Genomic DNA, 13,466 nt, shown 5'->3' with positions numbered 1-13,466 from the left:
TGGCAGAGAGAAGGCTTGGCTGTTTAGAATATAGGAGCTGATGCCCAGGAGCAAGGGGATGTTGCACATGATAGAGGGGATACTAAACATGGAAAAGCAAGCTGCTCATGAAGGAAAGATGCCGCGAATGGCAAGGAAGGCTGTGCATAGAAAAGGGATGCTACTACTTTGAATGGTAAGCTAGAATAGTACTGCTGCCTATTAGGAGAATGAGAGAAGGCTGCTAGACAGGAGGATGAGGTTGTGTATAAAAAAAACAATACAGAAACTGCTGCTTATGGAGATCGGACTATCGGAGGTGTACCTATAACATAGCATCGGTGAGCTGTATATAGAAATAGGCTTCTAGTGGATCAGGCAAGGCATTACTTGTAGTCAAATAACACACACCCTCTATCTGCTACACAAGCAAACTATAAATCCTATTGAAATTCTGAAATAAAGACACAGAAATTATGCCAACTGACGCGTAAAATGTAACGCAGCTTTGCCTATTGACGATCTACCCAACGCAAATTTCAAACGTAATAGGAGGGGCCAGTGACGCTAGTAACACACTGACGATAGCGGCAGCAGCGCTCTAGCCTGTGCGACGACTCATGAGATGTGGTTGCTGTGGTAACCACTACGCTGTAGTGCGGAGAGCGGCATCAGCAGCAGCACATGGTAGAGAGGTGGGGAAGTATTACCACTCTGCTGACACAGGACGCACGCCACTTTCTGTGATGAAACGGTGATCGGTGCCCGGACGGTTTCTTTCTGACCAGGACATCGTCTCCAAGGGAAGGGATTGCCAGGAACCCAGCATGAAGACCACTTGTGAGAGCTGCACCTGCGGGTATGTAATGAAGAGCTTTAATGTGGGTCATTCCTGTTGTCGAGTGTCAGACAATGAAATTAATTTGCCCAATGCACCTGACATGACATAAAAGTTGGGTTGGGTGAGTCGGTGACAGTTAGTGCCTGGATTTTATATGCATAACACTTTCGCCTGCCACTTTTCTTCAGCTAGTGAGAGAGTCACGTATTCATGAGATGACTTGATGACATTTCAGCTTGCAATTCTGAAGGGCCTGAACGATGCCCGTTAGATTCGTCAGTCGCAGCGTACTGTGCAAGCGTGGCCCGGCCATGTGCGTGCCCCCGCTGTGCTCCGTCGTCTGGAGCAGTCTGCGCCTGCGCTGTACGCGATGGGAGAGCACACGTGGGAGGACTGTGCCGACTGACCCCGACCACCCGTTCGGAGCAGGTGCAGTCCGCCTGCCCTTACTTCCCCATATCGCCCCCACGGCTGGGAGCGATCTGCTCCTTTGCAGTAGTACTGCGCGGGGGCGCACACTTGTCTGGGCTGCACTGGCAAATCTAAGGGGACCAGGGCCGGCACTACCATAGAGGCAAAGGGGGCAATTGCCCCAGGGCCCCAGAGCCTGTAGGGGCCCCCAAGGTGCCTCCCACATCTTAGCTTTTGCTCCCCGGGGGCCTGTGCAGAGTCTTTGGCAGAGTAGCATCTCACTTGTGCTGGCGGGCAGCTGAGAGACTACACTACCTAAGACTCTGCAGGGGCAGGGAGCACAGTTAAGTTGGGAGGAGATTGGGATGGTCAGCGGCCGGCTGAGGGGCTAAGGTGGGAAATGTGGCTGCAACAAAGGGCCCCTAATGCTGATTTTTGGTGGGGGGTGTCTGTTGGGCCCAATTGTTGCTAGAACCGGCCCTGAAGGGAACATCTACTAAGCAATCCAGGAGACCCAGGACATCGGCGAAGGAGCGATCGGCATGGAGGGGGCTGGAACAAGCCCCAGGTATGAATAAAACTTTTAGGTCTCGTCTCCACTAGTGCAGTGTGTGTCTCGCAGACGCACGCCGGCACTGAGCGGCTGGGCGGGATCGCAGGCGAATCCCATGAGCCGTGCCATGCACGGCTATGGGATTCGCAGCCTCCGCCGCGAATTCTGCATGGGGGTTCCGGCCGAATCGCTCCCGCAAGCGATTCGGCCGTGGCGACATTATCCCCTATGGCAGAGTTTCCCCGTGCGATTCATGTGCGGGGAAACTGCAGAATCGCGTCGAAAACCGCGATAGTGGAAACGGGCCCTTATACCCTGTCATCTCAGCTACACTTTAAAGAGGAACTGTTGCAAAAATCTTAAAATTTAAAACACATACAAATAAGAAGTACATATATCCCAGAGTAAACAGAGCCATAAATTACTTTTCTCCCAATTTGCTGTCACTTACAGTAAGTAGTAGAAATCTGTCATTACCGGCAGATTTTGGACTAGCCAATGTTCACTTGAGGGGGGGGGTCTCAGGGTTTTCTTTATTTTTAAAAGCATTTAGTGAATGGCAGTTGCTCCATCCAACTGCCGAAATACTGTACAGCGAGCAGGGAGGCTGGCCAGCATCTTTGTATAAATCTTTTTCAGGGAATGTCTTTATATAGAATGAAGGCCATGCTGAGAATCCCCTATGGAGAGATGGACTAGCCCAAAAGCTGTCGGTAATGTCAGATTTCTACTACCTACTGTAAGTGACAGCAACATAGGAGAAAAGTAATTTATGTCTCATTTTACTCTGGGAGTAATGTACTTTTTATTTGTATGTGTTTTAAATTTTAAGATTTTCGTGACAATTCCTCTTTAATGTACAAATTCACTCACTATAATTATGCTGAATATTAATAAAAATACAAGATTTATGATATGCTAAACCTTAGCATATATACAATCATGTTATTGTGAATGGTGGATTTTAGACTAATCTAACCAAAACCGATGCACAGAATTGAGTCAAACCCAGACCCCTGTAAAACTTAGGCTAATTCACAGTGGAAGAAACATTCCCTGTAACAGCAGGAACAGAAAAGAGGTGCAGCAAGTGTTCTATTGCATACAGTGATGCATGCAGTCAATTAAAAGTATGCTTCGCTGTTAACATGCATATTATGTGGAAACGTACTGCATGCAGTGCGTTGAGGTACTGCATTCCGATCGAACACACCACAACAGCTGCACTGTGAATATCACATTGCTTTTGTATTGCAAGGTGATGGTCCATGTTACAATGCGGCCGTTATGCCCCACCGTGACCGTAGCCTTAGCTTTTATTGAAAATTATTTGAACTATTTTCCACTTAGTGCGTTTTGCAATCCGAACGTGGTTGGATTGCAAAACAAGAAGTGCACTTTAAACTAATGGAAACTGCTTGGGGTGTTTCCATAGCATGTGATTTTCCCTGATTTGCTGCAATTTTTTCGTGCAGTTGTCCTATTATACTTTGTAGGAAAATCACATAGCAATCGCTCTATGTGATTGTTCCTTGATTTCACAATGTAAAATGTTTTCCTGTCCATATTTTCTCCCAATGCAGGCCCTTACACAAAACCACACACAGCACAACTCCCCTGCTGTAACACTTGTCAGGAAGGGGGGGGGGGCAGGACTAAGGACGGGCAGAGAGGAGGAAGAACTGACACTTCCTCCCCACCCATATTCAACGTCTTGCACAGTCAAATTTTACGGCTGAGCAGAACAAGGCACACGGGGCGCTGGAGGGGGAGGAAGGTGCTGTGTAAATGTCACAGCACCACAAGGGAAAGCAGCATTAAAAGTATGTAATTTAATAACCAGTTCAGTGGTACTTTCAAAGTATAGTGGATGGAAATAGCAAAATAGTATTTTTTTTCTTCTTTTTTTCCCCCCATTAAAATGCATAGGGAATAAAATAATTACCAAAAAAATTCACCCTATAAAGCCTAATTTGTGGTGAAAAAACAAGATATAGATAATTTAAGTGTGATATGTAGTGATAAAGTTATTGGTGAATGAATGGGAGGACCGTTGAAAATTGTTCAGATGCATAAGGCGACAACAACCCTGAAGGCGCAAGTGGTTTATTCAGTCAGGGGGTGGGTCTGTCAGGTGTAACCATGTGATATCAATAGTAGGATGTCATCAGGACCAGATTTTTACTTTACTGCCCCAGGCCACTGCCCCTGACAAACACCAACCCCCCTACCTCTTCACACACTTTTATAGGTCCCAGTAATCAATGTATTTTAAGATGCTTATTAATGATGCACTATTACTGAACGATCAAGCTTCCAATTGATTGGATTGGACAGTGTTGATGATGCCAATTGACTACAAACAACCAATATGTCAATCGTTTTTCAATCTGCTTTTTTGATTGATTGCATCTGAATGATCATAATGGTTATAATTTTTAACCTGTTTTCTCACAATCACATTTAATGGATCGGAAGGTTGATTATCCGGTAAAATTGCATCATTAATGGGCACCTTAAGACCTTGGTGGTGCTATTTTTAAATGACATAGCACAGACAGTTTGCAAACCTCCTTGTCTCTGTCTTCTCCTGCCCTGCTGCAGCTCCAATTCAAGTTTTTATACATCTTCAGGGAGGTCACTCTCTCTGCATCGGTTTGCTGCCCCTTCATCTCCTGAGTTCCAGACACTTGCTTGGCTGCTGCAGTTCACATGTTTGGCAGCTTGACTGCATGAGTGTGCCAGCCTGCTGCCCGCCCCTTGCTTTCTGGTGCCCTAAGCTGTGGCCTTGCCTTAAATCCCGACATGGATGTCATATTACTTTTCTTGCAATTACAGTAGGACCTTTGTGTCCAGTATGTGAGGGAGAAGACTAAACATACACGCCATACAATTAAAAGATCCAATTTTGAACCAATTCCATAAATATGATCGGTTGTCCTGAAAAATCGAAAGCTTTTTGTTTCATGTGTTCGAGAAATTTGATCTGAATTTCCCATTTTTATTTGATAAAAGAAGGTTGGGAGTATTGGATTTTTCAAGTCAGTTTTTATGAAAATGGAATATTGTGTGGTAGAATCAATTTTTTCAATTACTTTATTCATGGTTGGGGAAAGATTGAACATATGTGTGTGGTACATTTTGGAAATGTTATAATCAGTCAGACAAATTGATTGCAATTCTTGAGTTGAAAAGATATTTAAAACAATTGTATGGTGTGTGTGGCCACCTTGATAGATCATAGGAAATAAGAGGTGAATTTCAAAAAGTCAGTTTTAATGGATGTGCTTACAATTTAAATGCATCAACATGATTCCTTTCAGAGCTTGCCTTGTTCAGTTTTAGATTTAGTTGGGATTTAAAGGGTAACCCCACCAAATATACAGTGGGTTGCAAAAGTATTCGGCCCCCTTGAAGTTTTCCACTTTTTGTCACATTACTGCCACAAACATGCATCAATTTTATTGGAATTCCACGTGAAAGACCAATACAAAGTGGTGTACATGTGAGAAGTGGATCGAAAATCATACATCATTCCAAAAAATTTTTACCATTAAATAACTGCAAAGTGGGGTGTGCGTAATTATTCGGCCCCCTGAGTCAATACTTTGTAGAACCACCTTTTGCTGCAATTACAGCTGCCATTCTTTTAGGGTATGTCTCTACCAGCTTTGCACACCTAGAGACTGAAATCCTTGCCCATTCTTCTTTGCAAAACAGCTCCAGCTCAGCCAGATTATATGGACAGCGTTTGTGAATAGCAGTTTTCAGATCTTGCTACATATTCTCGATTGGATTTAGATCTGGACTTTGACTGGGCCATTCTAACACATATATATGTTTTGTTTTAAACCATTCCATTGTTGCCCTGGCTTTATGTTTAGGGTCATTGTCCTGTTGGAAGGTGAACATCCGCCCCAGTCTCAAGTCTTTTGCAGTCTCCAAGAGGTTTTCTTCCAAGTTTGCCCTGTATTTGGCTCCATCCATCTTCCAATCAACTCTGACCAGCTTCCCTGTCCCTGCTGAAGAGAAGCACCCCCCGAGCATGATGCTGCCACCACCATATTAGACAGTGGGGATGGTGTGTTCAGAGTGATGTGCAGTGTTAGTTTTCGGCCACACATAGGGTTTTGCATTTTGGCCAAAAAGTTCCATTTTGGTCTCATCTGACCAGAGCACCTTCTTCCACATGGTTGCTGTGTCCCCCACATGGCTTGTGGCAAACTGCAAACGGGACTTCTTATGCTTTCTGTTAACAATGCCTTTCTTCTTGCCACTCTTCCATAAAGGCCAACTTTGTACAGTGCATGACTAATAGTTGTCCTATGGACAGAGTCTCCCACCTGAGCTGTAGATCTCTGCAGCTCGTCCAGAGTCACAATGGGCTTCTTGACTACATTTCTGATCAGCGCTCTCCTTGTTCGACCTATGAGTTTAGGTGGATGGCCTTGTCTTGATAGGTTTACAGTTGTGCCATACTCCTTCCATTTCTGAATGATCTCTTGAACAGTGCTCTGTGGGATGTTCAAGGCTTTGGAAATCTTTCTGTAGCCTAAGCCTGCTTTAAATTTCTCAATAACTTGATCCCTGACCTGCCTTGTGTGTTCTTTGGACTTCACGGTGTTGTTGCTCCCAATATTTAGACAACCTCTGAGGCCCTCACAGAGCAGCTGTATTTGTACTGACATTAGATTACACACAGGTGCACTCTATTTAGTCATTAGCACTCATCAGGCAATGTCTATAGGCAGCTGACTGCACTCAGATAAAAGGGGATGAATAATTATGCACACACCACTTTGCAGTTATTTATTTGTAAAAAATGTTTGGAATCATGTATGATTTTCGTTCCACTTCTCACGTGTACACCACTTTGTGTTGGTCTTTCATGTGGAATTCCAATAAAATTGATTCATGTTTGTGGCAGTAATATGACAAAATGTGGAAAACTTCAAGGGGGCCGAATACTTTTGCAACTCACTGTATGTCCTCAATTTCTGCATACTTTGTTGCAACTTGGTTTGTAACCTGGCTTACAATAGTCTGAGGATAGCAAAAAACAAATCAAGCGCTCACCAACATGGGCTGCATCTGAATGACTCATCACCTCATATGCACCGCTTATATAGCTCAAATACACACTCAGCAATCAGACATATGCAAAACATATGCATAACTACTTACCATACAAAACAGGATAGCACAATGGGTGCTGCTAGCCTGGTAGTTACAGAATTATGAAAACAAAGTAAAAGTAGAAGGCTGCGCATCTCTGACCCAATACTGTACAATTGAATGGTTAATCGCTGTGGCGCACACCGCCCCCCCCCCCCCCCCCCCCCTGGACTGAAATGTACGCCCGCATCCAAACAATGCAATACTGGTCTATGGAGAAATTTTAGCTTCCATCATAGTTTTGCATGCAAAAATATAATATACTGGACATCTGCACCAACGTTGAGGTAAATCTCCAGAGCAGATGTCCTAACACTAACTAACCTAAGTTAAAAGCAAATGTCTTTACCCTGGGAGCAGCTACGCTAAAATGTGTAACTTACATTCAATACAGACAGCAAAAAACAAAGCATGACGTCAGTGACGGGAGCCGCTTCTCATAGTTGCAGGCAGCGGTGGATGGCGGCGTGGGATCGGTCCGTGCATATGGGGCTGGAGGAAGCCCCAGGTATGTATAAAATCTTTTCTTTGTGCTACCCCCTCCCAATGTCCAATTACTACTATGGAAATCCTGATTGACACGTCCTCCACTGATTGACCGTCCAATGTCCAAGTGAACCAACCGTTATGAACAGGCTCACATGTAAAAAGAAAAGAAAAAACAGAGAAAAAAATCATAGTGCGATCCGTCTTTCTCAATGTCAAGAAGGGACCTTCAACCTATAAGGCCCGATTGTGCAACTTCTAATGATAGGATCACCTCCGTGTGTACGAATATTGGCCAACAAGTGGCACGCTCACCTTGCTGCCAGGCTGTCCAGCCCTACAGACAGCAACTGCGCTTAAAGTGACTCTGTAACAAAAATTACAACGTTTTTTTCTACCATCCTACAAGTTCCTAAACCTATTCTAATCTGTTCTGGCTCACTGCAGCACTTTGTACTATCATGGTCTCTGTAATAAATCAATGCATCTTTCCCCTGTCAGACTTGTCGGCTTGTGTCTGGAAGGCTGCCAACTCTTCCGTGCTGGTCTGTTCCTCTATGCACACTCCAGTGTGTGTTTTATTTACATAAGCCAGCAGCTTCTCTGCTATCTTATCAGTGATAGAAGAGCGCTAGATAAAAATCCTCCTCTGTTAGGCTGTGAAAGTAGCTGGCTGACACATACTGAGGAATTACAAACACAGGCACAGGCAGAGCTGTCTGCAGGAAGCCTGTAATGTTCAGTGCATGAGAGAAGAAGGGGACAGAAGGTAAACACACAAATGATCTTTTGAGATTCAAAAGGAAAGCTGTATACAGCCTGCTTGTGTATGGATGTATTTTCTATGTGTGGACATACTGTACATCAATCTACTTCCTGTTTTGGTGGCCATTTTGTTTGTTTATAAACAAACTTTTTAAAACTGTTTTTGACTACTATTAATAAGGCGGGGAGCGGCGAAATTGTGACAGAGGGTAATAGGAGATGTCCCCTAACACACTGGTATGTTTACTTTTGTGCGATTTTAACAATACAGATTCTCTTTAAAGAGTTAACCAACTTCCTTCCAGCAGTAGTTGTACATCCACTCTCAAATAAAACAATAGGGAAACATCATAGTGCTCCTTTCCTTAATTGCACTTATCTTTATATTAATACCAGGTATTAATATAAAGATAAGTGCAATTAAGGAAAGGAACGCTTCTGATAGGCTGAGTTATGATATTTTAGATGAAGAAATCACTTTATATCGAGTGCTTATAGGAGTGATACTATGTTTAATAATCACGTGAGGAATATGTAAATGAGCTATGCTAGTATAATAGACTGCTGGGTCGCTTCCCAACCAATAGCCCCTGATGAGTCGTATGACGTAACGCGTAGGGCGGAGCCTGGAAAGGTAGCGACCAGCAGCAGGAGGAGACGTCCCCTGACTATTTAAAACATATATGCGCTTTTTATCTGTGATGTTTGTGAGTATAACTCTTGATTTTATATAATAAATCGTGGATTTTACACTATTAGAAGCCTTTCAGTTTATAGATGATGCCTGATGTTCTCACATGAGATTGTGGAGGTGGAATATACTTGGAATACTGGGTCTAAGACTGCACACCCTTAAAGCGTGGACAGCTGTCTGTGAGTGTAGGCAGCAGAAATAAAGGGTGAGCAGGAGATCAATAGAGTGTTTCTTTTCTAAGAACCTAGTTGTGTTACAAGCATACTTGCACTATGATGTTTACCTATTGTTTTATTTGAGATTGAATGTACAACTACCGCTGGAAGGAAGTTGGTTAACTCTTTAAGCGCAGTTGCTGTCTGTAGGGCTGGACAGCCTGGCAGCAAGGTGAGCGTGCCACTTGTTGGCCAATATTCGTACACACGGAGGTGATCCTATAATTAGAAGTTGCACAATCGGGCCCTATAGGTTGAAGGTCCCTGCTTGAAATTGAGAAAGACAGATCGCACTATGATTTTTTTCTCTGTTTTTTCTTTTCTTTTTACATGTGAGCCTGTTCATAACGGTTGAACCTTCTGGAGCACTTGGACATTGGACGGTCAATCAGTGGAGGACGTGTCAATCAGGATTTCCATAGTCGTAATTGGACATTGGGAGGGGGTAGCGCACTCCATTAGCATTGTTTTATCTGGTTAGATGTACATGTAGCATCTGTGGTTGAGTTGCAGCAGGCCCTAATATAGAGGGGAGAGGGAAAGGAGGGGAGCGCAATTGACAAACTAATATTGTGAAAATCTTTTCTTTAGTTTGTCTCTGGTTCCCTTTAAAGATAACCCGAGGCAGCTACCTGAACCGGCTCCTTGCTTTTCCGTCAGTCAGAGGCAGTCTAGCGTAGGAGAAGTGCGCTCTTTGCATATCTCTCCAGTAGCCACTGGAGAGATGGGTAGAGGACTCACTTCTCCTGCGTAGCTGGTTTCGATGACGTCAGTGACGGGAGCCGGTTCTCGTAGTTGCAGGCAGAGTTGGATGGCGGCGTGGGAGCGATCCTTGCGTATGGAGCTGGAGGAAGCCTCAGGTATGTATAAAATCTTTTCTTTAGTTTGTCTCTGGTTCCCTTTAAAGATAACCCGAGGCAGATGCTAACAAAAAATATAGATACTTGCCTAAGAAAAGGAAAACCTCTGGATCTCCCACCACAGGAGGCTTCCCATGTCCTCCTTGAGACCACTGTTAAGGAAGCCTGGTTGCTATAAGAGCCGAAAGGCTGTAATTTTGTTGTGTGATATGATGTAATGTTGTATGTATAGATAGACTTTTGCATTTTAGTGCAGGGAACTTCAGCATGAGCACTTAATTGAGGGCCCTGACGAAGCTCCCCATTTTAGGGGGTTGGAACATGTAGGGTTTTTCGGTTGGGTGGTGTAATTATCTGTCTTGCAGTGTGAAGTGAGGCTAAACCCCTGTGACATTAACAGGGGGGTCTATTGCTACTATTACCTTAGTCCACTGCTATGTCATTATCACAACCAATGTTTTGTAACAACCTATGATTTTAACATAGTTATTGAAAGCTAAGTTTTAGACCTTCAGTCTCATCCAAACTTAGGTTATCTCTTGTGTATTTACTCATGTCAGGTGTGTGTACTGTGCAATTTAAATAGAAACAGAATAATGTTCACTTTTTAAGTTGTAAGAGTCAAACAAATCTAAATTTAGGCTCATGTCCACTAGGTGGCGAAATATAACCATAACAAACGTGTAGCACAGAAATGCTTAAATGTCTTTTGCATGTGAGCTTACATTATGTGTGTATATACCTTTATGCATATATGTATATGTCATGGCCAAAAGTTTTGAGAATGGCGCAAATACTGTTTTTCACACATTTTGCTGCTTCAGTGTTTTTAGATATTTTGGTCAGTTGTTTCTGTGGTGTGTTAAATATAATTACAAGTATTTCATAAGTTTCAAAGGTTTTTATTGATAATTACATTAAGTTTACATCAAGTGGAAAACCTTTAGGCCAGATTTACATATGGTGCAGTGCGATTATCTTGCGGCATGAGAGCCCGGGGCAGGACAATCACACAGCACCACTTCCCCTTGTACATTACCCTGCGACAGAGTGTGCTGACAAGGTAATATGCATAGCTTCACCCCCCCCCCCCCCCTTCCCAGTTACATGCTTCCTTCTAGACAGGAAGTACATCACTATTTTCTGGCTGATTGGCACATGTGCGCCGCACCGCTACCGCAACAATCTATTTAACCATAGCCATAGACTCCAATGCAAATAAATGCCTGCATCGCGGTACCGCTCAGCACCGCACTACAGTCTGTCGCCTCTATATTGGCGGAAACCACAACCGGCGCATCGTGTTGTAGAACGGGTATTGTGTTCGGTCTCATACAGACTAATGGCCACTGCGGCAGGGGAGTGTACCGCGACGCATCGAAACGCAGTAAGTATGAAAGCACCTTATGCATTTCCCATCAGTGGAGAGTATATAGCTCAAGAGCAATCATTGCAAATAGGAAGGTTTGGCCTATTCATAGGCAGAGAAAATAAATATCCAGAAGATTAATTTTATTTCCATCCACTTTCTGGAATTGGTTTGGTAAAAAGTTTTTCATAATATATGTAAATTATGAATTTGTTAAAATAAATGGCGTAGGCTACCTGTTAATAGTTTGTTGAGAACAAGAGAGGGAGTGCAAGTGGTAAATGTCCGGACCCCAACGGCTTCCCAATCGAATTCTATAAAGTATTCTCTACTACATTGTCCTTGCATATGTGTACTGTGGTAAACGATGAGGGGGTGGATGCCACCTTTTCGGATAGGACAAACGAAGCTACGGTATCTTTAATACCCAAAGAAGGTAAAAAACTTCAGTTCTGTGCTGATTATCGCCCCATTTCGATAATTAATTGTGATGTTAAAATTCATTCCAAGGTTCTGGCTGCCAGACTTGGTAAGATTGTCGACTTGGTTTTGGGGGAACAACTGATCGGTTTTAGAGGGCACAGGCACATAAGAGACAACATCTATTCAGCTATTAATGTAATACACAGTTGTAATTCTAAAAAACATGAGGCCATCCTGGCCACAATAGATGCGGAAAAGGCCTTCGATAGGCTATCTAGGCATTTTCTGCTCGATAATTTACGTAAAATAGGCCTGGGGCCCTTTTTTATTGGGAGAATAGCTAAATTGTTTACAAATCAATCAGCTAGGGTAACAGTTATCTTACCGATGAGTTTAAATTATCTAATGGGGTACGACAGGGTTGCCCTTTATCCCCGTTGCTCTTCAATCTGAGTCTAGAGCCACTCATTACTGCGATTCAATCAGATCCCCAGATAAAAGGTATCGATGTAGCGGGGGTAGAAATAAAGATAATTGCCTATGCAGATGATATTCTTTTGATTTTAAGGAATCCTGAAAAGTCACTTAAAAAATGTCTTGGATGGATTTTATATAGTAGCATCTCACACTATAAATTGAATGAACAGAATTCTGTTATTTTGGGCTTAGGCTGTTCCACCCAGACAAGGGAAGCCATCAAAAGTTACTCGAACTTTATATGGGAGAAAGTTGCAATTAAATACTTAGGGGTGAATCTATGTTCTCAATTGGACGACCTTTATAAACATAACTTTAAAAATATTATGACTGACAGTAGTAAGATGCTCCAGTCCTGGGACCGTCCAATTTTTGATGTATTGGGCCGAATAGCCATTATAAAGATGATGGTGCTTCCGAAAATATTATTTTTGTTGCAGTGTTTGCCCCTGACCCTTCCCAGGAGGTGGTTCACCGACTGGGATCGTTTGTTCCAGTAATTTATCTGGTCAAGAAGTAAACGTAGAATAGCATTTTCCACTATCTCCAGAGGTAGAGCATTTGGGGGCATGGCAGCACCAGATATCTACAGATACTACACAAGCATTCATTTAATGCGCATTTTAGAGTGGAGAATTAATGACAACAGTAGGATCTGGGTTAGATTGGAAAATGAATGGTTAAATAGAGACTGGCTGTTTTCATGGATTCCAGAGAAAGTTCGGTACTCTACTACCCTTTTGTAACGATTGTGGAATTCTCCCCGTGATCAGCGCACAGGGCGTGCACTGACACTGCGGAAATCCTCCACAAGCGTATAATTTGAGGGAACCTAGCAAAAGGTGCAATGCACCTGTAGAGGGAAATTCCTGTCGACAGGTGGAGCTGTGGAGTGCAGAGGAACAGCTCCTCTGCCCTGCCACAGACACCAGACAGGAATTGTACGAAGGGAAGAAACGCAGGGCAAGATAGCCCTGAAAGAGAGAGATCAAAGCGACAGAGGGTATGTGTGTCCACCAATCTAGTCGCCACCCTGCGACGATGAACACACAACCATGAAGATAAAGTGAGAAGGCAATCGCCAGAGATGGCGATTGCTAACAGCGACACAAGACCGAATAAGCACAGATGAGGAATGTATGTATGTCACCAATCTAGCCGCCAACCTGCAACGGTGGACACACAACAGAAGAAACCAAGTGAGAACGCAATCGCAAG

The 13,466-nt window shown here is 43.4% G+C and overlaps 1 protein-coding gene across 2 annotated transcripts in view; it reads left to right on the top strand.

Moving 5' to 3' along the window:
- Positions 1-564: 564 nt before the first annotated feature.
- Positions 565-13,466, top strand: part of SAXO1 (stabilizer of axonemal microtubules 1) — a 118,753-nt gene continuing 105,851 nt past the window's right edge. The window contains exons 1-2 of one of the 2 annotated variants that reach the window (XM_068234390.1): positions 565-838; positions 2,424-2,523. In XM_068234390.1, coding sequence (XP_068090491.1) covers positions 2,501-2,523 — 23 coding nt within the window. In that variant the 5' untranslated portion in view covers positions 565-838; positions 2,424-2,500. The remainder of the gene's footprint in view (positions 839-2,423; positions 2,524-13,466) is intronic. The other variant, XM_068234389.1, reaches the window with a different exon arrangement.

Source organism: Hyperolius riggenbachi, chromosome 1 (genome assembly GCF_040937935.1).
Source record: "Hyperolius riggenbachi isolate aHypRig1 chromosome 1, aHypRig1.pri, whole genome shotgun sequence".
In the NCBI taxonomy this organism is placed as follows: Eukaryota; Metazoa; Chordata; class Amphibia; order Anura; family Hyperoliidae; genus Hyperolius; species Hyperolius riggenbachi.
The sequence above is the reverse complement of the archived record's forward strand: the minus strand, read 5'-3'. Positions and strand labels throughout refer to the sequence as shown.